The sequence below is a fragment of the Taudactylus pleione genome, unplaced genomic scaffold (assembly GCF_031769625.1).
Source record: "Taudactylus pleione unplaced genomic scaffold, aTauple2 ptg000375l, whole genome shotgun sequence".
NCBI lineage: Eukaryota > Metazoa > Chordata > Amphibia > Anura > Myobatrachidae > Taudactylus > Taudactylus pleione.
In genome coordinates this window covers 2,279,664-2,302,831 of record NW_028284776.1, presented here as the reverse complement: position 1 = coordinate 2,302,831, position 23,168 = coordinate 2,279,664, and the positions used below count along the sequence as shown (strand labels likewise).

Here is a 23,168-nt window from a genome sequence, read left to right as displayed (position 1 = left end):
ATGACCATAAGTGCTTGAGGGTCATTCCATGGTAACTCATGTAACAAAGTGACATTAGCAAGTAGCCATATATATATAGCTATCAACAACGAAAAGAAAAGAAAATAATAAGATAGGTCATGCTTTAAAAACTGTACACAGGAATTGCAAATTGTTTATTATGGGGTCTATTCAGCAAAAGTGACTATGTTGCCCAGAATATTATTGGGCAACATCGTCAGGAGTTTTTATGCTAATTTACTGCTGCTATTCAGCAATATTTTGTGCAGGGACAGCGGTTGCGGTAACACGCTGTCACTGCGATATCACAGAAGGCATTGTTTTGGGGATTTCCGAAAACAATACCTTTTGTTTGTTCTTCTGCGCATGTGCTCAGGAATAGTCTCTGGGCCTGCTTTCCGGTGACCGCTGACTGGGTAAGTACATCTCCAGCCTGTCCACATTGATTGACATGTGTATACAGGCTTTATATTAGTCAGTATACATGTATATTTATGTGCTTTTATAGTTAACATTTATATATAATTTTAAATATAATCGCACATAAATATAAATGTATACAGGCTAGTATAAAGCCTGTATACACATATCAATCAATTTCAGCAGGTAAACAAGCTCTAGATGGACTTACCTGTCGGCGACCACCGGAAACCAGGGATGGAGACTGGGCGGGCTTACAAGATGCAGACTTATGGGAAAATGTCCCTCTGTCCCTGCAGTTTTCGGGATATTTAAGTATTTCCTTCATGTTACGCCATTCTGAGATGGCGTTATATGAAGTAAATATTTTTCGAGTGATTTAACCCATTTTGCTTTGCTGAATAGCAAAAAGCGTTAAAGCACTGTAGAGATCAATATCTGATCCATACAGTGCAGTACTCTGCCAGATGGGAATTAATGGAGAAGATATTTGCGTTATCTTTTTCATTATCCTATTGCTGAATAGTGGATTTACATAAAAAATATGGAAATCATAGTTTCCGTATTTCTTAAGCAAAGAAATCATTGCTGAATAGACTCCTAATGTAGAGCAGGAACTTTTGTCAGGAACTGGAATTCATGAAGGAACACATGAAAGATGTTTAAAAGCGTTCACGACGGAACAAAGGGCCTGATTCAGAAATGTACCCGCAGGGTTTTGCTATTCAATTACATGACTACAAATTCTCGCACCTCCAGAGCAAATCTGATTTTTTTTTCCCCCCCTAAAATCATTAATTTTAGTAAAAACAGCGGTACTTGCTCTGGGACCCCGGCGGAACCCCCCCTGATGACTAATTAAGCAATTGGAAGTTTCCAATTGGCTTCATTAGTCCTTAATTAATCACCCTCCAAAGCAGTGTCTTCTGCATCTAGCATTGGGAGCTGGGTCTTCTGCAGCCGGGTGAATATGTGTTTGTGTGTATGAGTGAGTGTGCGTGAGTGACTACGGCTATGTGTGTGCATAGCCGGCGCTGGGCAAACTACATCTCCCAGCAGCTCTTGCGTCTCTCATCAGCCCCCAGAGCCTCCCAGCAGCCCCCTCCCCTGTGACAAGATGGAGGGGAGGCCACCTGGAGCCGCGGAGACCTCAAACAGGTATTATTTATTTATTTATTCACGCACTGCAGTTTTTTCAGCTCTGAAAACCCGTGACCACTTTTTTTTTTAATTGAATACAGCGGGTATTGGGAGCACGCATACAGGTGGTAATCTAAAATTGGGCGCAAGGTTTTTTACCTCGCCCCCAATTGAATATGCCCCTTAGTGTTACTCAACATTAAAACATAATTGATCAAGGTTTCTACTACATAGAAATGTTTCACAGTATTAATATAATAAGCAGGTTTCAGGTTTTTTTCATTAAAGACAGTTTTTGCATTATACAAAAACAAGGTTTAAAAAAAAACATTTTTTTCCAACCATGCCTATCCCACATACTTTACACCTTCATATACCTGTGCCACATGATTTACACCTCTACATACCTGTCCCGCATCATTTACACCTCCACATACCTGTCCCGCATCATTTACACCTCCACGTACCTGTCCCGCATCATTTGCACCTCCACGTACCTGTCCCGCATCATTTACACCTCCACGTACCTGTCCCGCATCATTTACACCTCCACGTACCTGTCCCGCATCATTTACACCTCCACGTACCTGTCCCGCATCATTTACACCTCCACGTACCTGTCCCGCATCATTACACCTCCACGTACCTGTCCCGCATCATTTACACCTCCACGTACCTGTCCCGCATCATTTACACCTCCACGTACCTGTCCCGGTATGTAGTTATGTGACTTCACAATCCTGACGGCAGAATGTCAGCTAGGGATTTATGACAAGCGTCGAGATACCGACGCCTGTCATAATCCCGATGCCGAAATTCAGGACGCGGGGCCGAACAAGGTGAGTATGGGGCGCCCGTTCTGTTAGCCGTGGGAGGGGGGGTTCGGTTTAGGGGACTAGGTGTTAGGCACCCTCCCGGGAGGGTTAGGCTAGGGGAAGGGGGGGTTAGGGTTAGGCACCCCCCACAGGGAGGGTTAGGTTTATGGTAGAGGGGTTAGGGTACTTACCTCACACTGTGGGGATTTCCATCTGTCGGGCTCACAGTATCAGGATTTGAACCGGCGGCTAAACAGCCGCTGGCATTACAATCCCATTCCACCTGTCCCACATCATTTACACCTCCACATACCTGTCCCACATCATTTACACCTCCACATACCTGTCCCACATTATTTACACCTTCACATTATTTAACCCATTATTGAGCTTTTAGAGAAGTTCACCTGAAAAGAAAGACTTTTCCCTACCTTTTCACATGCACAGGGGGATGCGCACAAAAAAACCCGCAAAATTTCCTCTAAAAAACAATGCGAGTTTGGAATTGGATTGCAAATGGAATTCGCAGTGCAAGTTCGCTGTGAGAAGGGCTTGCAGAACCCTCCTCACAACTAATATGCACCCTGCTATTTATTTGCCGTACTATACACACACCCAAACAAATATTCTGAAGGTATAGAACAAGAAAGAATTCAAGGATAAAAAAAAATATAGCCTACATATCAAACACCATATCCAAGTTGTAGTTTGGCGTAGGAGCTTATTGCAATTGCACACTGAGTGTTCACTAGGACTACAGGGAAAGTCCTGCAACACAAAGCCGGCTGCTTTCCTAACTTTATTGAACCGGACCAATCGATGAAAGGCAATCCAATGATAAAATCTATGTTATGTCCATCTCTGCATCAGAGCCAGATTAAGACCCCATGGGGCCCTAGGCAAGATGCTAGATTGGGGCCCCCTCCCTGTACCTGACCCATATCATTTACACCTCCACATACATGTTCCACATCATTTATACCTCCACACCGTACCTGTCCCACATAATTTACATCTTCATATACCTGTCCCACACCATTTAAACCTCTGGGTGTGATATGTATTACCACCGGCCGCATGGCCCGTGGTTCAACTCCCTACAGCGGGTGCCCGACAACGGAGGAAAACCTGATCGTCCTAAAGGTAAATATTTACTAACCTAACCTAACCCTCCTTAGAGGTGCCTAACCCTAACCTCCCCCCCTGTGCCTAACCCTATCCCCCCTTCCCCGCTGCCTAAACCTAAGTCCTCTGGGGGGGTGCCTAACCCTAACCCTCCCTCCCCCTAGCCTAACCCTAACCTCCCAGGGGGGTGCCTAACTCTAAGTCCTCCCCGGGAGCCCTAAACCTAAACCCCCCCCCCCCCCCCCCACCCCCGCGGCTGTCCGCTGAGGCGCCTGGCATCTGCTTGATCGGGATGCCGGGCGGCGGTCTCCCGACGTCGGCTAAATTGCAGGCGTCTACATTTAGACGCCTGTCATTCGTCCCTAGTCGGGATGAAGCAGTCTGGAAGCTGGCGGTCTGCATTTAGACCGTTGGGTTCCAGACTACATCCCAAACCTCTACATACCTGTCCCACATTGTTTACACCTCCACATACCTGTCCCACATTATTTAACCCATTATTGAGCTTTTTAAAGAAATTCATCTGAAAATAAAGACTTTTCACCTGGTCAGGGGGATGCACACAAAAAATGCAAAACTTCCTCTGAAAAATCAATGCGAGTTTGGAATCAGATTGCAAATGGAATTTGCAGTGCAAGTTCACTGTGACAGCGGCTTGCAGGACCCTCCTCACAGCTAATATGCGCCCTGCTATTCCCTGTACTATACACACACGTCACTGCAAATATTCTGGAGGTATAAAACAAAAAAATATTCAGGGATGAAAGAAAATATTTCCTACATATCAGACACTGCAAACTGTGTGCCATCTGGCCACCCTCTGTATAGACATGGGCACACACATATAGTGACTACAATGGCAGACTCCACCCAAACACAGACATGGGGACACGAGGCTGAAGTTAGCTTCCTATTTGGCCAGCTGCTTATTCACTTCTTATTAATTTTCCAGCTTCTTATTCAGAACATGTTATATTAAAACATTTCAATCAAATAGAATCACTAAGCTTACATTGTATAAACAAAATATGGTGCAGGTTGAGTCTCCAATAACCATATATTCTAGAAACCGAAATATTCCAAAAACTGTAATATTTCGGGGCAGCCGTGACGTCATGATGTCACTAGTGTCTAAGGCCAATGACTAGTGGCGTGGGTTTGGCTTCATAAGCATTCCCTCACCAGAAAAATTATTGAAGTGTCCACATGTTGGACCCACCCGCAGCACACACCAGATCCCACGTTACACCTGCCGGACTCCCTGCGACATCTGGGAGTAGTAGATGTAGTTGTGCAAGGGTTAAATAGTATTGGGCAACAAATGTGACACCTGACATCCACAAAGGGGGGGGGGGGTCACTTACATATAATCCACATGAAATTGGCCTTGCCCAACAAGGATTTGGGCATGAAATAGGGTGGTAAAGTGGGCACAAGGACCATATATTCTATATATAGATATATATATATATAAGTTAACCCCTTCTGTGGATTCCAATTGTCAAATTTGTTGCCCAAGGCTATTTAACCCTTGCACCACTACAGCTACTTATTCAAATATAGAGAATATGGTTTTTGTGCCCACTTTAGCACCCTATATCATGCCCAAAACCTTGTTAGGCAAGGCCAATTGTGTGTGGGTTATATGTATGTGAACCCCCTCTATGGATTCCAAGTGTCACATTTGTTGACCAAGTCTATTTAACCCTTGCACAACTACAGCTACTTGTTCAAATATATAAATGGGTGATTGTGCCCACTTTACCAGCCTATTTCATACCCAAAACCTTGTTCGGCAAGAACAATTGCAAATGGGTCATATGTAAGTGACCCCCTCTGTGGATTCTAAGTGTCAAATTTGTTGCCCAAGGCTATTTAACCCTTGCACAACTACAGCTTCTTATTCAAATATAGAAAATCTGGTCCCTGTGCCCACTTTACCACCCTTTTTCATGCCCAAAACCTTGCTGGGAAAGAACAATTGCAAATGGGTCATATGTAAGTTAACCCCCTCTTTGGATTCCAAGTGTCAAATTGGTTGCCCAAGGCTATTTAACCCTTGCACAACTACAGCTACTTATTCGAATATAGAAAATCTGGTCCTTGTGCCCTCTTTACCACTCTATTTCATGCCCAAAAACTTTGTAGGCCAAGCAAAATACAATTGAAATTTGTGTAATAGATAGTTTATATAATGTAAGCTTAGTGATTCTATTTGATTGAAATGTTTTAATATAACATGTTCTGAATAAGAATCTGGAAAATGAATAAGAAGTGAATAAGAAGCTGGAGCTCGAATAAGAAGCTAACTTCAGCCTCGTCATAGGGACTCCCAATCCTTCCAATTCTGATATTCATGCAACACCTAATAATTAGAACATTGGGGTTCCGAGTCCACCCGAACCCTGTTCGGGTGTTCACCGCCTGACTCGGATCCCCGTTCGGGGCCGAACGGCGGCCGCCTGATGTCGGATTCTCACTAGAGAATCCGACATCAGGGCTCCTATTGTGTAGGACAGAGCGCTGTGATAGCGCTCTGCCCTACACAGACACAAGCACACAGCCGCCAGTGGCAGCTGTGTGTTTGTTACAGCAGCCAATGAGAGTCACACAGACTCTCATTGGCTGCTGCACGGAAGGAGCCGGCTGGAGCTCACACATGAGCTCCGTCTTCCGGCTCCCTCCTCAGCGTGTGACAGCAGAGCGGACGGCGCGGGAGCGGGGATACAGGTAAGTTTTTTTATTTTTTATTTGTGCAAGGGCCGGAGGCGCTACTGGGGGGGGGTCTGCTACTGGGGGTGCGGGGGGGCCATACTACTGGGGGGGCCATACTACTGAGGGGCCTGCAACTGGGGGGGGGGCTTACTACTACTGGGGCAGCCTACTACAGGGGGGGCCCATACTACAGGGTGGCATGCTAATGGGGGGCATACTACTGGGGGGGCCTGCTAATGGGTGGCACACTACAGGGGGGCATTCTACTGGGGGCACTGCATAGTGGACCGTACTACTAAGGGGACTGCATAGGGGGCACCACTGCTGGGGGCATTGTGTAAGGGACACCGCTACTGTGGGCATTGTGTAAAAGGGGCACTACTGTGGGCATTGTGTAAAAGGGGCACTACTGTGGGCATTGTGTAAAAGGGGCACTACTGTGTGTCGCAACATAAATAAGAGACACTATTTTATGGTGTAAAGTGAATCAGGCCCTATGTGCGGTGTAATGTGAATAAGATTGTGCACTGTGACTCCTTGGGCCGTAGCCCACTATGTAAACAAATACTGTGATTTTGCTGGCCGTACCCCACTGGGTGGGTGCACTACTTTTCATTTCTGCCACTGCTGTGTGGCAATGTGTCATAGATGTGCTTTATACTGTGGTGTCTGTGTCGTTGTGCCGCTGCTTTGTCGCTTAGTAATAGTAACCAGTCAGCTCACTGCAACCTTTGGCCAATAATGTTCAAAACAATATTATAAGCTGTGATATGGTCTAAATTGAATGGAAATTAATGTTATTGAGGTTAATAATTACTACCAGTTATTTATATAGCACACACATATTCTGCAGCGCTTTACAGAGAATATTTAGCCATTCACATCAGTCCCTGCCCCAGTGGAGCTTACAATCTATGTTCCCTACCACATGCTCACACACATACACACTAGGGATAATTTTTGCTGGGAGCCAATTAACCTACCAGTATATTTTTGGAATGTGGGAGGAAACCGGAGCACCCGGAGGAAACCCACGCAAACACAGGGAGAATATACAAACTCCGCAGAGTTAGGGCCGGAGTGGGAATTGAACCCACGACCTCAGTGCTGTGAGGCAGTAACGCTAACCATTACACCATCTGTAATAATACTCTAGGATGAAAAAAAAGACCAATTTATGTGATTTTAGCTTTTTTTGTCAATTTTTGTAAAAAAATCCAAATCCAAAGCCAGTCACCGCAGTTTGGCAAATCCAAATCCAAACGACGAATTAGAACCAAATCCAAATCCGGCAAAAATGGTCCGGCGCACATCCCTACTAATAATGCATTAAGTTTATCACAATAGGTGCACATTTAAGTTGGGTTTGTTTAGTCCTAAGCAATAGTAGAGGTGTTAATAGTATGTACAGTATTGCAAATTGGCAAATATAGTAAAAAATAAGCAAACTTAGTTTTCCCTAAACTTTATCCTTTATTAAGTCAGACATGTTACATACTGGAGTAAATGTGTATCCAACATAGTAATTACCTCACTGCTTCTGTTCATTATGGGGGCTCCATGATTCTTCCTCAGCATTCAGCAAAGGTCATACAGACCCAGCGGCAGCAGGCACTGATCCTCATAGTCGATGCTAGAACCAAGTGGGTTAAAGGACCTCTGACCTGCAACAGCAGGGGGAAGGGGCAGTGTCAGTGGGCTTGCAGTTTTACTATCCATGTGAACATCTATTGGGAATAGTACCCTGTAGCGAGCAAAGCGACCCACCTTGCATGAAGCATAGCGAGAGAAGTGAGCCCGCAAGGGTACACGTTGGGTCCCATGTTCTGAACTTGAGCCGACCTTGCTCCTCCTCCTACCGTGGCGGATCACGATTGTGACTGTAGAGGTTATTTAGCCTACTTGAATTTAGGCTAGGGATGGCCATTGACCGTCGATGATTCATAATCATTGACGGTTTATGGTCGATGTCGAATGCCTTTGCCATCGATGGGGGAGAACCAGATAGTTTCCCTCCATTGATGTCTAAGCATAAAGAATTGTGTTTATTTTTTTACAAGGTGCCGTGTCTCGGAGCATAGCTCCGCCCCAGAACCCACGAAGCCTCCCCCTCTCCCCAGGTTCTGATTGGCCCATGGGCCAGTCAATCATAAAATAGGTATGACCATTGGAAGAGTTCTTTTATTTTAATTTGTTATATATTATTTATATAAATGACAATATATTTGTTGAATATATTTCCAACAGTTGTTACACTGTTACAATGAATCTTCTATTGTCTGCTTACTATATAGAGATGTATATTTGTATTACCTTGTTTTGATTATTGTTTGTATTGTATTTTCTGTATATGTAAAATCTATTATACATGACTCTTAAATAAAAAAAAAATTAAAAAAAAACAGACACCCTCCCTCCTTTATAAACAGGGGGTATATTTACTAAAGTGAGTTTTTAGAAATGGAGATGTTGCCAATAGCAACCAATCAGATTCTACTTAACATTTAACTAGCACCTTCTAGAAGATAATTGCTAGAATCTGATTAGTTGCTATGGACAACATCTCCACTTCCAAAAACTCTCACTTTAGTAAATATACCCCCAGGTTACTTGTCTTCCTAGGAACAAGAGTGATGAGATTTCCACTTTCAAGCCAAACTTTAATACTAGCTAATCTGATGGTGTGCCCTAATGCCTATCATACTTTATTAGGACGGCTCTGGTCGTATTCTCTTATTCCTGGTCGCCTGCGCTGCCCATTTGTAATAGTTGGACAGACTTTTAAGTTCCTCTGCCGACGAATCACGCTACCTTGACATAAAACCTATGTCTGTTAACTGGATGACAGAAACGGAAAGGGTTCCATCTCATGCCACTTCCAAAATGGCGTATTATTTATTTTGTTTGCGTGGTTACATCATCTGCCACACACAATATGGCTGCCAGCGTGCGTGTGAGCCGGAGACGGAATACGGAAGCTGTGAAGTTCAGAGTCAGACATGGTTGGTAAACATGGCAGCAGATTCTGAATCTGAGGTCCCCAAATTGTCGGAGTTATTGAAGAAGGGATGGCGGATCCTAGAGGAGGTGGAGGGGAGCAGTGAGCCGGCTGCAGCGCGGCCAGTGCAGGACAAGGTGAAGCATGGACTGGCTGCACTAGAGCAGGCCACTCGCATGGTCGCTCAACTGGATCTGTTCAGGTACTGGCATACGGCTGTGTCTTGTCTATGCTTTGTCATACTTGGCATGTTCAGTGCTTCTGTGCTTCTCTTACAGCGTATATATGTGCAACCTGTGGCTCAGGGCACGGCTGGCGGCTGTTATTAATGTATAATAACTTACTATCTAAAGGATATGTTTAATTTTCCATTAACTGTGGTTAAAAATTTTTTACATTTTAATATAGTAGTGGGTGCAATTCAATTTGCCAGTTGTGTTTTTCCTCATATAAACATAGACAAATACTCTTGACCTTGATTATTATAGAATTGTTTGCATGCATTTAGTGCAGGACCGTACATAGATGCATTTTTACTCACTTGGAAGGGTCAGTTCACTGAGGAAATAATTTTGTCATATGCAGTACTTGTAGTTCTTAACGTTTGGTCGACACTCTAAGGATGGGTACACCCTTGCATGATATCGGCCTGGAAATCGGAACAACAAATCGGGCATATCGTGCAGTGTGTATGCCTGACTGCGTGCTCCCTTGTGTCGCATGCAATATCGTGTGATTGGCAAGGCTGCGCGATATCACATGCGAGGCTGTACATATTAATGAAGGACAGAACAGTGATCGTTCCGTTGTTCATTAAATCTTTTACGTGTGTACCGGCAATCTTCTTTGGAGCGGGGAAATCGCCCCCTCCATTGGCGCGATCGCCAGACGTACAAGTGTGCAGTCCCTTAATTTCCACCAGATTGCAAATACATTTTTAAGCCATTCACTATTCTTTGAGGCTTCAGGTGTTGTAAGGGGGCATGAATCAGAAATTAAAATATAGTGCTATGGATTGTTTGAGGGGGGCCCCAAAACTTGTATCTTGCCTAGGGCCCCATGAGGTCTAAATCCGGCTCTGCTTTACAGACATCAAAAAACATGGTACAATGCAGAAAATAGAAAACCACACAGAGATAATTAAAAACAACCGAAACCTAGAGAGCACAATAAGCATATTGCAGAGTTGGTGCAGACATTTTGGGAAATAACTTCCACGGCTTATATATACCACAACAAAAGGTACCAGATGAGGCAGCCAACTTGGGCGTACTACCTGTGTGGTATAGGTTACGTCTAGAAGAGATAATGGGGTAGATGTATGATAGTGGCGCTTAACGTGCCGCTATCCCGCTTTGTCTCTTTACCGAGGCGAAGCAGGAAGCACTACCGATGACTTAACTCCCCCGTTAACTCCCCCCTCCGGCACTACCCGCTAGAGACCACAGCGCATCAGCTTAGTCCTGAAGCGCTGTGTCTCTGTCCCGGCCGGCTCCACTGAGCATGCGCGGGATCTCGCAAGTATCGCGAGATCCCCACGTGCAGCCCTGGAGCCGGCAGCCGCCACAGCAGGGACAGCGCTGTCCCTGCTGTGGGGATAGGCTAGCGCAAGGCTGTAGCTGTCGATAACGGCAGCTACAGCCGGCCGAACGGTCATGCGGTATGACCGTTCGTACATGGCCCTGCCGCTCGGCGCTGCTATCTTGTAGATAGCAGCGCCGATAATGACAGGGGCGCATAGCACCCCTGTCATTTACCGTCCAGACCCCCGATCATACATCGGGGAGAAGCGGTATCAGCGCACATAACGTGCGCTGATACCGCTTCTAGGCTTCGTACATCTACCCCAATATGACATAGCCATTTAACCAATCAGATTACATGTCTGTGACATGGTGTTTCACAGTATACGATAACATTGGCATAATAGTGTAAAATAGAACATTCTAAAAAAGGTCAGAAATTTGTCTACTGCATGGGTATAGGCACAGTGCAGAGGTTCTCCTGCTCTGGCCCTGGCAGTGTTCAGCGCCTGGAGATCACACTCCGCCACTCTTCTCTTCACTGTGTCAGCAGTGCTACAGCCACAGGGAGAGAGGTCAGACTCCAGGCACCCAATGGCGGTATTTTGCAGACGGGAGGAAAAAGCCACACTGACTTTGGCCCTCATTCAGAGCCATACGCTCTGAGCAGAGCGCACGCTCTGAATGAGGGCCGCCCTCCATAATTATGGAGCGTCCTCCTGGACGCTCGTATAGCTGTGGGTCACCACCCACAGCCTATACGAGCGTGCAGTTTGATGGTCATGACCATCGCGACCATCGAAACTGCGAGCCGGAGCCTGCGGTTGAGGTTTTCGACCGCAAGGCCTGGAGTGATTTTGGCTCTATCAGAGCCAAAATCACTCCCACTGACGTCACTAGTGATGTCAGTGGGCCGGCTTCTGACGGGAGGCGTTCCCGTGGGAATGCCCCCGTCAGGGAGGCACGCCCCCGGCACGCCCACCAAAGGGGGCGTGCTGTCAATCAACATCGACAGCACGCCCCCTTTGATCAGACACAACGAGCAAAGGACTTTCCTTCGCTCGTCGCGTCTGGCGCATGCGCACGACGGAGCTCCCGCCGTCGTGCTCATGCGCAGTGCACAACATCGACCCACTTGCGAGCGGACAGCCGCTTGCGAGTGGGTCTGAATCAGGCCCTTAGTGTTGAGCTGCACAACACATTCCTTATGCAACAGCGCAACATCCTACACACTTCAGTAACCAGAATTCCTCCTCATGTATGCAGGGGATAGCGCTAATACTGTTTGTTTGTTTTTCCCTGACATATAGCCTCATGTGTACAAATATGCATGGGACTTATTTGAAGAGTACTTAGCTCTGCCGGACACTTTAAGAGCTGGTTGCAGAGCCTTGACCTATGAAATTTATTTAATCATCCTCCCTCAAGTGACAGTGATGCTTTGCTGCATCCAATAAAGATTTTCATTGGTTGGAAAATACAGACATAGGGAGGAATTCAATTGTTTCGCGGTCCGCATTTCCCATCTAAAGTGACAGGAGTTCGCGGGCCGCTATGCAATTGTTCCAGATTTTCGTGCTGATTGCGCCCAAAGTGGTCGGGTTTAGCTGCGTAAAGCAGCTAAACCCGACCAAAGTGCTGGGCGCAATCGCGAAAAGTGATGTTTGGGTGCCCAAACATGTCTCTTTTCGCACATTTCAGCTCTCACCCTCCCCTGGGGCTGCGAGCTGAAATGTAGCGCTGTCAGCTGATCGTGCCCGACAGGAGCAAGAATTGAATAGCTCCGTCGGGCGCGATGGGGGCAGGAATCAATTGAATTCCGCCCATAGAAGTATGGGTTTGATTCAGAGATGTACATTAATCATCAGATTAATGTACATCTCTGTTGTCGAGGAGTCTGCACCTGCACCCCCCAAGCTGCATCATGATTGTCATGCTGCAGTGTTTGGGGGGCTGAGCGGGGCCGTGCCTGGTCACCATTCACAGAAATGGGGGCGTGTCAATCCCTTTTTCCAAGAGGGATGAGGCGCGTCTGTGTATGCAAGTTTCTGGCCTCTTAAGTGACCATCACCCGGTTAGGCTGTGGAAAGCTTCAGCTCCCGCAGCGAGCATCGGTCACAATGGTCATTCCAGTTTGTGACGTCGGTCGCAGTGCTGGGATCGCAAAAGCCGCAAGGAGGTGTCGGACACCTTCTGCATTCATATCGGAAATGGACGGAATTGCACAGCCACTGTGTGCGGCTCTGCTTATCTCTCCATCTCTGAATCAGGCCCTATATTAGAAAGCGGTGAAGGCATGTAATGAAATATATTGAGGAACATACAAACTGAAATTCAGTGAAGCAGAGCATCATACAATTCAATCTCTGCAGCAACCCTTCCATCTGGATACAAAGAAACTGGCAGATCTCTTCAGATTGTTATAAGGCCTCCAAATTTGAGTTTGAGTAATTGAAAAAGCACAATATTTTATCTTATTAGACAAGTTGTTGGTCGGGGCTTATGTGAGTCCCAAGTATGTACTTTTATAATTACCAGAGTGATGACGTGCTGACATTATTTGGCTCTGCTTTTTTAATTGTAAACTGCTTCTAAGAAATAGATATGAGTGTGGCTCAATAAATAAGGTAACAGACCTCTCATTGTGTAAATTTATTCAACTCGTACGTATACTTTTATACGTTTGGCCTTGGTACAGATTATTTTTCCACATAGTTCCCATACTTGTCTAAGCATGTGTTCCAACAGTACACCAAGGCATCTATCACTACATAAAAGAAATCAGTGTCAAGCTCCTGAATCAGGAAATGACTGCTTGCTGAACTTCAATGTGTCGATTCGCCTTCCACTCACATGCTTCTTCAATGGTCCAAAGAGATGGAAATCACTCGGTGCCAGGTCAGGGCTGTAGGGAGAATGGTCCAGTACCTCAGGATGGTAGCACCATAACAACTCATGCGTGAGGTTGGCTGAGTGTGGCCTGGCGTTATTGTGCAGCAGTACGACGCCTATTTGCAGCAACCCTGGTTTTCGACGAATTGCTCTTTCAATCAGCTCAGTGTGTCACAATAGCGGACAGCATTCACAGTATCTCCCTTGATGAGGATATCACCAGGATGCACACCCTTGTGGTCCCAAATCTATCACTACATAGAAGAAATCAGTGTTTTGAATTTCTTTGAAGGTAGGGACAATGCTTATTTCTGTGTCATGGCTGGTTACTTCATCTCAGGTGTCACATAATTCACTCATGTTTCATCGCCCTTAACTATGCGCTGCAGGAACTGCACTCCTTCCTCACGGTACTGCATCAAGGTTTTGTGAACTTCTGTAAGTTGCTTTAATTCCCAGTGTGAACACTTCTTCCTGTACCTCAGTTACTCATGAACGATGTTGTGCACAGCACCCACTGAAATGTTCAATTTGTCGGCAATATCACTAACTTGAATAGTGTGTCCTCCTGAACCAGACATTCAGTGTGGCACAAATTGTCATCTGTGGTGGACGTGCTTGGCCAGCTGGATCTCATGTTGAACGTCTGTCCTGCCGTTATCAGAGGCAGTGCACCAAACCTGTTTCCGTAACATGACGTTATCACCGTATACCTCGACAAGTTGGCGGTGAATTTCAGCTGCTGATGTGCCCTTTAGACACAGAAATCGGATCACATTACACGTCTCAATGTTTGACCATGTTTCCCCCAGCGCTGCCATCTTACATTTGATGTTAAGACAGTATGACTGATATGAGGTGCAGTCTAATGGCCATGAGGGAACTAGGGGTCTACCTGCTCTGGCCTGGCAGGAAATTAGATTGAAATAGAGCAGTGGTTCTCAAACTCGGTCCTCAGGGCCCCACACAGGTCACATTTTCCAGGTCACAGAGCAGGTGCACAGGTGTATTAATTACTCACTGACACAGTTTAAAAGATCCACAGGTGGAGCTAATTATTTAACTTGTGAATCTGTGAGGAGACCTGGAAAACATGTACTGTTTGGGGTCCTGAGGACCGAGTTTGAGAACCTGTGAAATAGAGAACATTACACATGTGCGAGGTCTTGTTACCTTACTTATTGAACCACCCTCATACTTTGCTAATTTCATGTGATATTAAAACATAGAAATAATGCATGAAATCTTACACTCCCTGTATTCTTGTGTGTTGTATTTGAGTTTTAATGTAGCAGTTCGAATGGGATTTATAGCCTCTGGAGGAAACTGTTCCTACCTAATCAACATTTTGGAGTATTATATTGGCTTTTCCTTATCTGCATTTTATTTAATCCAACCTGCTTACTTGAGCTGCATAAACTGATTAAACTCTCTATTTTTATTGTAGTTCTAATGAGGATCTGGATGAGATTTCCTCTTCAGATATTCGGTATCTGCTACTCCCAGCTCTTCTAGGTGCATTGACACTGAAGCAGGTGGGTCTGAGTCAGAGATTACAGCACCTTGAGGTCGCCCGATCCTATTTCCTGGACTTTTTAAAAAGATGCCATGAATACAAAGTCTCCAGTTTTAGCCTTCCCACAGAACAGGGAGCAGCCCCACAAGGAGAACAAGCATCCATGCACAATACATGTTCCACAGCACCACCCAATCTGACTGCCATGGCACTGCAGAGGCAGGCCAAGATTGAGAGGTAAGACAGTATGCTTGGTGATCATTAACACCTTACGTTGTACAAATTTAGCCTTGTAGACTCTCCTTATTGGCTCTTTACTAATTTGCTTAAACCTGTGTTACGTAATCAAAGGTATAAGCAAAGGAAGGAGTTGGAGAACAAACTGTCCAGCATGCAGGAGTCAGTGAGAAGTGGCACTGCAGATGAAGAGCAAGTCAGAGAGTTTTACCTTCTTCAGCTGCAGCGCTGGGTCTGCACTGCACTAGAGGAGATAGAGAGCATTGACCAAGAGCTCCCAATGGTGAAAGCGAGGGAAATGATGAAGGTGAGTGTGTTACAGATAATAATATAAAGACAATACAAGGTAAAACCCGAAAAGGAAACACAAAAATGATCCTTATTTTATTGCAGGTGTTTATGTCAATTTAAGCTGTGGGAAATGTCAGTTGATGATAAGTTATTCCTCTAGCAAGGTGATTGGCTGGCTCGTGTGTGTATCATTCTGCTCTGTCACTCCCTTTGCGGTGAACAGACAAAAATGTAAAATGATGGTTCCTGTTGTCATACAGGTCAGAGACAAGCCCTTTATACAGTAATTTAAAAAAACATTATATTGAACTATACTATATATCAAATTCTGATATTAGAAGTGGTCTGTATTTTCAAGAGTTTACATAGAGACTGAACATGGCCTACCTGGGGAAAAAGAAATCTTAAGCAGAGCTACTAGATCCACTGAGGGCCTGATTCGGAGATGGACGGATTTGCAGAGCTGCACAGAAGCGGCTGTACAAATCCATCCATCTCCGATGCAGAAGGAGATGTCAGATGACATCTTGCTGCATTTGCAGTCCCAGCACTGCGACCGATGTCTTCCTGCAGCCTGACCCGGTGCTGGTCGCGTCAGAGGCCAGGAATCTGCGTCCACCGACACAGACCCTGGTCTCGTCCCTCCTGGAAAACGGGGGTAACACTCCGGTTTTCCAGGAATGATGACCAACCATGCCGCCGGTCCACCCCCTAAACGCGCTGCAGCTTGGTGGGTCTGTGAGTGTAATCACAGGACCTGTTCAACGGATCCTGCACTTGTGCAGACTCTGAATCATCGAAGATGTATGTTCATCCGATGATGAACGTACATCTCTGAATCAGGCCCTGAATTCGGTTTGAATCTGGTGATTATGTATTTTATCACCCATACAGGTCAAGTGTTCAATGCAATATGTATATCAGTAAACTAACCTTTATTCCAAGAATAGCCTGGTCCATAGTAAAATAACTTGCTTATACTTAACAATGGTTTAAGTCATCAGCAACACATAAAATTAATAACCATATAAACAGCCTGAGATAATATGGGACACAGCTCATTTATTAATAATATTCAGCACAGAGGACCTTTTGATATGCTAGATATAAACTTTTGCTAGTCCTTTTACAGACTACAAGTACACCTAGGGGCTCGCATACAATTGTATATCATTGATGCAGTGTAATGACTGCTCTCGAGGGGTGAAAGTTATGATTTATGTTTGTTAAGGCCCCTACACACGGAATGATATTGCTAACGATCCGACAGATTGGAACGATAAATCAGCAATATCGTTCCGTGTTTATGCACGATATCGTGCATTGCGTGCTCCCGTGGGGTCGTTCGTCGGTTCGCCTGATCTTTGTGTATGTTCAAATGATCAGGAGAATCGGCATGTTGGGCGGTCAGGCACCGGATCGCACCGTGCGTAGAGAACGCACGATATGTTGACCCTCGGATCGTCTGATGCATCGGTGGGTACACATCGTACTGTGTGTACCCACCTTTACACTTTTGCTGTCCAGAAAACTCTCCACCTATCCATTGTTTAGTGTTCTGCAGACACAATAATTAACTCTACCTTTACTATTCACTTTTAATTCTTAGTATATTATTATTTTTCCTTGTGAAGGTCTCGGTCAATGTGGAAATGCTCGATAAACTCTGGCTGTTTCCATTTTATATAGATTGCATGTCATTGGTGCATGCTGGTACTCAGCAGCAGTTAAACAAAATTCTCCATATAATACTTGCAATATTTGTTGATGTATTGGTCATATTTGGATTGTAGATAGCTTTTTACAGAAAATGAGCATTATAATTTAAGTTGGTTGAAATATATTTTGTTTTGTAAATTGTGATACAAGATGTGTGTCTTTTAAGATAAGGTACCCATGGATATGCAGGACGCGGGCATATAAGAGATGTCCACATGAGACCTTTAGTAGTCCTGATATACTGTATACGTTTAGGATTACTACCTAAATGTATTTAATGATTTAATCCTTAGTTTGGGAATTGAAGTGCTGTTCTTATTGCAATATATCAAAACTTATATACAGTCAGGTGCATAAATATTGGGACATTGACAGAATTTTCATATTTTGGCCTCTATTCACCACCACAATGGCTTTGAAATGAAACAAACAAGATGTGCTTTAACTGCAGACTTTCAGATTTAATTTGAGGGTAATTACATCCAAATCAGGTGAATGGTGTAGGAATTACAACGGTTTCTATATATGCCTCCCACTTTTTAAGGGGCCAAAAGTAATGGGACAAACTAAACAATCCTAAATCTAACTTTTACTTTTTAATACTTTCTTGCAAATCCTTTGCAGGCAATTACAGCCTGAAGTCTGGAACGCATAGACATCACCTGACGCTGGGTTTCATCCCTGGTGATGCTCTGCCAGGCCTCCACTGCAAATGTCTTCAGTTCCTGCTTGTTCTTAGGGCATTTTCCCTTCAGTTTTGTCTTCATCAAGTGAAATGCATGCTCAATCAGATTCAGGTCAGGGGATTGACTTGGCCATTGCATAACATTCCACTTTTTAGCCTTAAAAAACTCTTTGGTTGCTTTTGCAGTATGCTTCGGGTCATTGTCCATCTGCACTATGAAGCGCCGTCCAATGAGTTCTGAAGCATTTGACTGAATATGAGCGTATAATATTGCCCGAAACACTTCAGAATTCATTCTGCTGATTTTGTCAGCAGTCACATCATCAATAAATACAAGGGAACCAGTTCCATTGGCAGCCATACATGCCCACGCCATGACACTACCACCACCATGCTTCACTGATGAGGTGGTATGTTTTGGATCATGAGCAGTTCCTTTTCTTCTCCGTACTCTTCTCTTCCTATCACTCTGGTACAAGTTGATCTTTGTCTCTTCTGTCCATAGGATGTTGTTCCAGAACTGTAATGACTTTTTTAGATGTTGTTTGGCAAACTCTAATCTAGTCTTCCTGTTTTTGATGCTCACCAATGGTTTACATCTTGTGGTGAATCCTCTATATTCACTCTTGTGAAGTCTTCTCTTGATTGTTGACTTTGACACATATACACCTACCTCCTGGAGAGTGTTCTTGATTTGGCCAACTATTGTGAAGTGGTTTTCTTCACCAGGGAAATAATTCTTCTGTCATCCACCACAGTTGTTTTCCGTGATCTTCCGGGTCTTTTGGTGTTGCTGAGCTTTCCGGTGTGTTCTTTCTTGTTAAGAATGTTCCAAACAGTTGATTTGGCCACACCTAATGTTTTTGCTATCTCTCTGATGGGTTTGTTTTGATTTTTCAGCCTAATGATGGCTTGCTTCACTGATAGTGACAGCTCTTTGGATCTCATATTGAGAGTCGGCAGCAAACTGATTCCAAATGCAAATGTCACACCTAGAATCAACTCCAGACCTTTTACCTGCTTCATTGATAATGAAATAATGAGGGAATAGCCCACACCTGTCTATGAAATAGCTTTTGAGTTGATAGTCCCATTACTTTTGGCCCCTTAAAAAGTGGGAGGCACATATAGAAACCGTTGTAATTCCTACACCGTTCACCTGATTTGGATGTAATTACCCTCAAATTTAATCTGAAAGTCTGCAGTTAAAGCACATCTTGTTTGTTTCATTTCAAAGCCATTGTGGTGGTAAATAGAGGCCAAAATATGAAAATTCTGTCAATGTCCCAATATTTATGCACCTGACTGTATATTGTACTTGTTTAACATTATTTTATCTTGGAAATGATTTTTATTAGGTTTTACAAAAAATAATTAAATGGAGGGATACAGAAAGAGAGGATGAAATGGGTTGTAAATAATAAATAAAACCATATAAAGGTGCCCATCCACTAGACGATTAAATTGAACGATAACGATTTGCAAACGATTTATGAACAATTGAATGATAACGTTAAGTAAAATGTCTATAATGACCAGCAATGCGCGCTCCCGCTGGTCGTTTAGACATCTATCATCAGGCAAACATGCTGGACAACCTGATGATAACGTCAGGTTCAGCATGTTTGCAGATGAACGATGTGCCTACACTGAACGACTGCTCGCTCAGTGTAGGCACATCACAGACTGACAAACGACTGCACGATTACAATGTCGTAATCGTGCAGTCGTTTTCATATCTTTCAGTGGATGGGCACCTAAAGTGGCAACGGGGTAGTAGTCATGGGCAGGTGTCCAAAAAGGGCCTCAGTAATGAATATTATTTTTTTCTTCATGTAGGCAGTGGAGGTCTCTCAGCGGCCACGTCCCACAAGGCCGCCCATGAAACCCTTTATCCTGACACGTGATGCCCTCCAAGCCAAGTATGTGCTTTCTGTGAATTTTTTATTTTATTTCTCTTATTAGCCAGTTATTTATGTTTTGTCCCCACAAAGATTTGCATGATCTCTCCATATTTTGCATTTCTTACAAACACTTTTACCCATAGGGTCTTTGGAGCAGGCTATCCAAGTCTCCCTACCATGACTGTTGATGACTGGTATGAGCAGCATCGAAGTAAAGGAGTTCTTCCCGATCAAGGGGTTATCAATAAAACCGCAGGTATATAATTAGACAGTACAAACAAATAAACATACAGTTGCTGCTGACCATCATTAATGTGACATTCGCCTTTCAGGATGCTTCGTGTACTAATAAATGCATTTCTGAATATGGGCCGAAAAGCGGAATGAATTTGCCTGTTTTGACGCGATGTTTTCTCCATGCGCGTCCCCGCTCTTCGTCCGATTCAATTGTAAAACAGGCAAAAACGCAGATAGGCAAATGATGTACAAAGTGAAACTAGCGAAAAGCACATCTGTTTTTGGGGGAAATCAGTCTGTACAGGTTGAGTCTCCGATATCCAAAATGCTTGGGACCAGGGGTATTTTGGATAATGGAATATTCCGTATTTTGGAATATTTGCATATCATAATGATATATATTGGGAATGGGACCCCAATATACACACAGAATACATTTATGTATTATATACACCTTATACACACAGCCTGCATTTAATTTTATACAATATTTTTAATAATTTGTGCCTTAGACAAAGTTTGTGTACATTAAACCATCAAAAATCAAAGGTTTCATTATCTCAGTCATGCCAGAATAATTCCGTATTTCGGAATATTTGGATATGGGAGACTCAACCTGTACCTCATAAAAAGCTTCAGTGACCCTGGGAATCAATATAGAATAGTAGTAGTAACTCCTAATAAAAGTATTTAGTGACCTTACTTTGAGGCAAAGGGCTGTTATTTGCATATGTCTGGAAAAATTATAGAAAGCAATGTTTTTTCAGCAAAATAAGTACCGTAGTAAAATTTGGGGTACATGAAAATGGGTACTAATAAATTTTGATGTCTCTCTAAAATGAAGATTTAAAAAACCTTAAAAATACACCTTCTGCAGCCTCTTGCAATCTCAAAAACACCTGTCTCATCCGTATAGCCCCCCAAAGTACCAGGCCTCCCACTTTTACCCATTTTTCCAACACTTACATTTTTGCCCCTAAAATAACAGGTTATTTTTGGGGTGTTTTTAAAAAAAAATTAGTAATTTTTTTTTTTTTTGACTGATTAGTCGTTAAAGGGGGTGTCCAAAGGGTTCTGGATCAAATCCCCACATTTGCACGCCAAAATAGCGACTTTGCACTTCCAGTTCACCACCTATATGTGGAGAAACTTTTTTTTCCTATTTTTCCCATGTAAAGTTTTTGCGTAGGCGAAAACATTCTGCAATTGAATACGGAGAAAAGTGCAAATTGGCGAAAACTTTTCTCCAAGCGGCATTTTTCGTAGCTAATTGAATTCGGCTCTATGTTGGAGTTATCACTTGTGCTTTGCAATAAGGGTGGTGGAGGCATTAGTAGTGTGGATGATGGCAACTTATTGGGTACAGCTCGATTTTGAAGCTCCCTTATTGTATATTATTATGTGTAGATGAGGACCAGGAAGCAGCTGAAAAGGAGCGTAAAGAGGAGGAAGATGATCCAGAGACGTTGCAGAAGGCTCGTAACTGGGATGACTGGAAGGATACCCATCCACGTGGATATGGCAACCGCAAGAACATGGGTTGAGATACATGCAGTGTTTTCGACTGACCTCTTTGAGGACCTCTGCACGATTGATGGGTTCTCCCTTTGGGATGTTTTGTTTGCATAAGACTGGAGTGCACCAGGGATAGCCACATACAGGGTTGTATCAGTTTCTAATAATGTGTGTGCCTCTTCCTGCTGCCCTCAAAGTAGTCTGTCCCATCACATGATTATTGAACTTCTCTTTTGTATTTATTTTTGGGTATATTTTTCTCATTGTTTCCCCTTTGTTTTTATTTAATAAAAAAAAAAAAAAGTTTTGTTGCCTGTGTCTACACATCATGTTGGCATGCTTGTACCTACAGAGGCTTCACTGTATGCAGTCCCATTTGTTGAACAGACCCCTACATACAAATATCTCATATGTTTTTCCTTATTAACTTAGACATAAAAAAGAAAAGGTTTGCTACAGGAGGTTACAAACCTTTTCATCTCTTCATTTTTTTTGTTGTCTAATAAACAATCTTACACTTTAACATTAAAGAAAAAAGATATTACAAATCTTTTAAGGTTTTTCTTCTGATCAAATCACGAGTACTTCCATAGAATGTATAAATATACTGGTACAAAAAACAATATACAAGGAAGGTTTAAATCATATAAAGCTATTTTAGCAGTTTACAATTGCATTAACAATCCGAATACATTTGTAGATGTTCGTATTAGTGCAAAGTATATCCAAAAGTCAAAATATCTGTCATATAAAAATGACAAATTTCTTTGAACTTATGCTGGCTTTAAGTAAAGAGTATTATTATGCTTGTCTCAAAGATGTGCACACTCTTATTATTGGGGTACAGCTCGACCTTCCACGTATTGCCGCAATCCAACTCTTACCGCTCCGTAGCTCCCGGGAACCTAACTCCGTGCCAGTGAAGAGACTGGCCTCTTTAGAGATAGCGTGTCTCTGTAGTTTGGGTTGCGGTGGGGCACAGTGGAGTAGTACAGTGTTCGGGAGGGAGTCTGTCCCAGACAGGTAATACAGGAAGGATTAAGTAAATTTCAGCGTCTGTCAATTCGGGGTCCCCCCTTATGCGTTTCTCCGCCTTGAATAGTTTCGGTTTCCTCAAACGGTTTAGACAAAGAATCTTTGTCTAAACCCTTTGTCTTGACGAACTCCCTCTCTCCCGAAAACTGTGCCACTCCACTGCACCCCTCCGTTACCCAAACTACGGAGACATGCCGGCACACTATTGTCTAAAGAGGACAACCTCGTCCCGCTTCACTGGCACAGAGTTAAGTTCCGGGAGATATGTAGCTGTAAGAGTTGGGTTGCGGCAGCATGGGGGGAGGTCGAGCTGTACCCCAACAATGGAGTGTGCACACCCCTGAGACAAGCACAATAATACCCTTTACTTAAAGCCAGCATAAGTTCAAAGAACTTTGTCT

General features: G+C 43.8%; 1 protein-coding gene across 1 annotated transcript; it reads left to right on the top strand.

The window, feature by feature from the left end:
* The first annotated feature begins 9,127 nt into the window (after positions 1-9,127).
* On the top strand, positions 9,128-22,187 carry IGBP1 (immunoglobulin binding protein 1). Its single transcript, XM_088444980.1, has 6 exons — positions 9,128-9,415; positions 15,076-15,381; positions 15,496-15,688; positions 19,916-19,998; positions 20,124-20,236; positions 21,625-22,187. Exons 1-6 carry the CDS (start codon positions 9,228-9,230, stop codon positions 21,759-21,761), a joined length of 1,020 nt encoding a protein of 339 aa, XP_088301106.1. The 5' UTR covers positions 9,128-9,227; the 3' UTR covers positions 21,762-22,187.
* Positions 22,188-23,168: the final 981 nt, after the last annotated feature.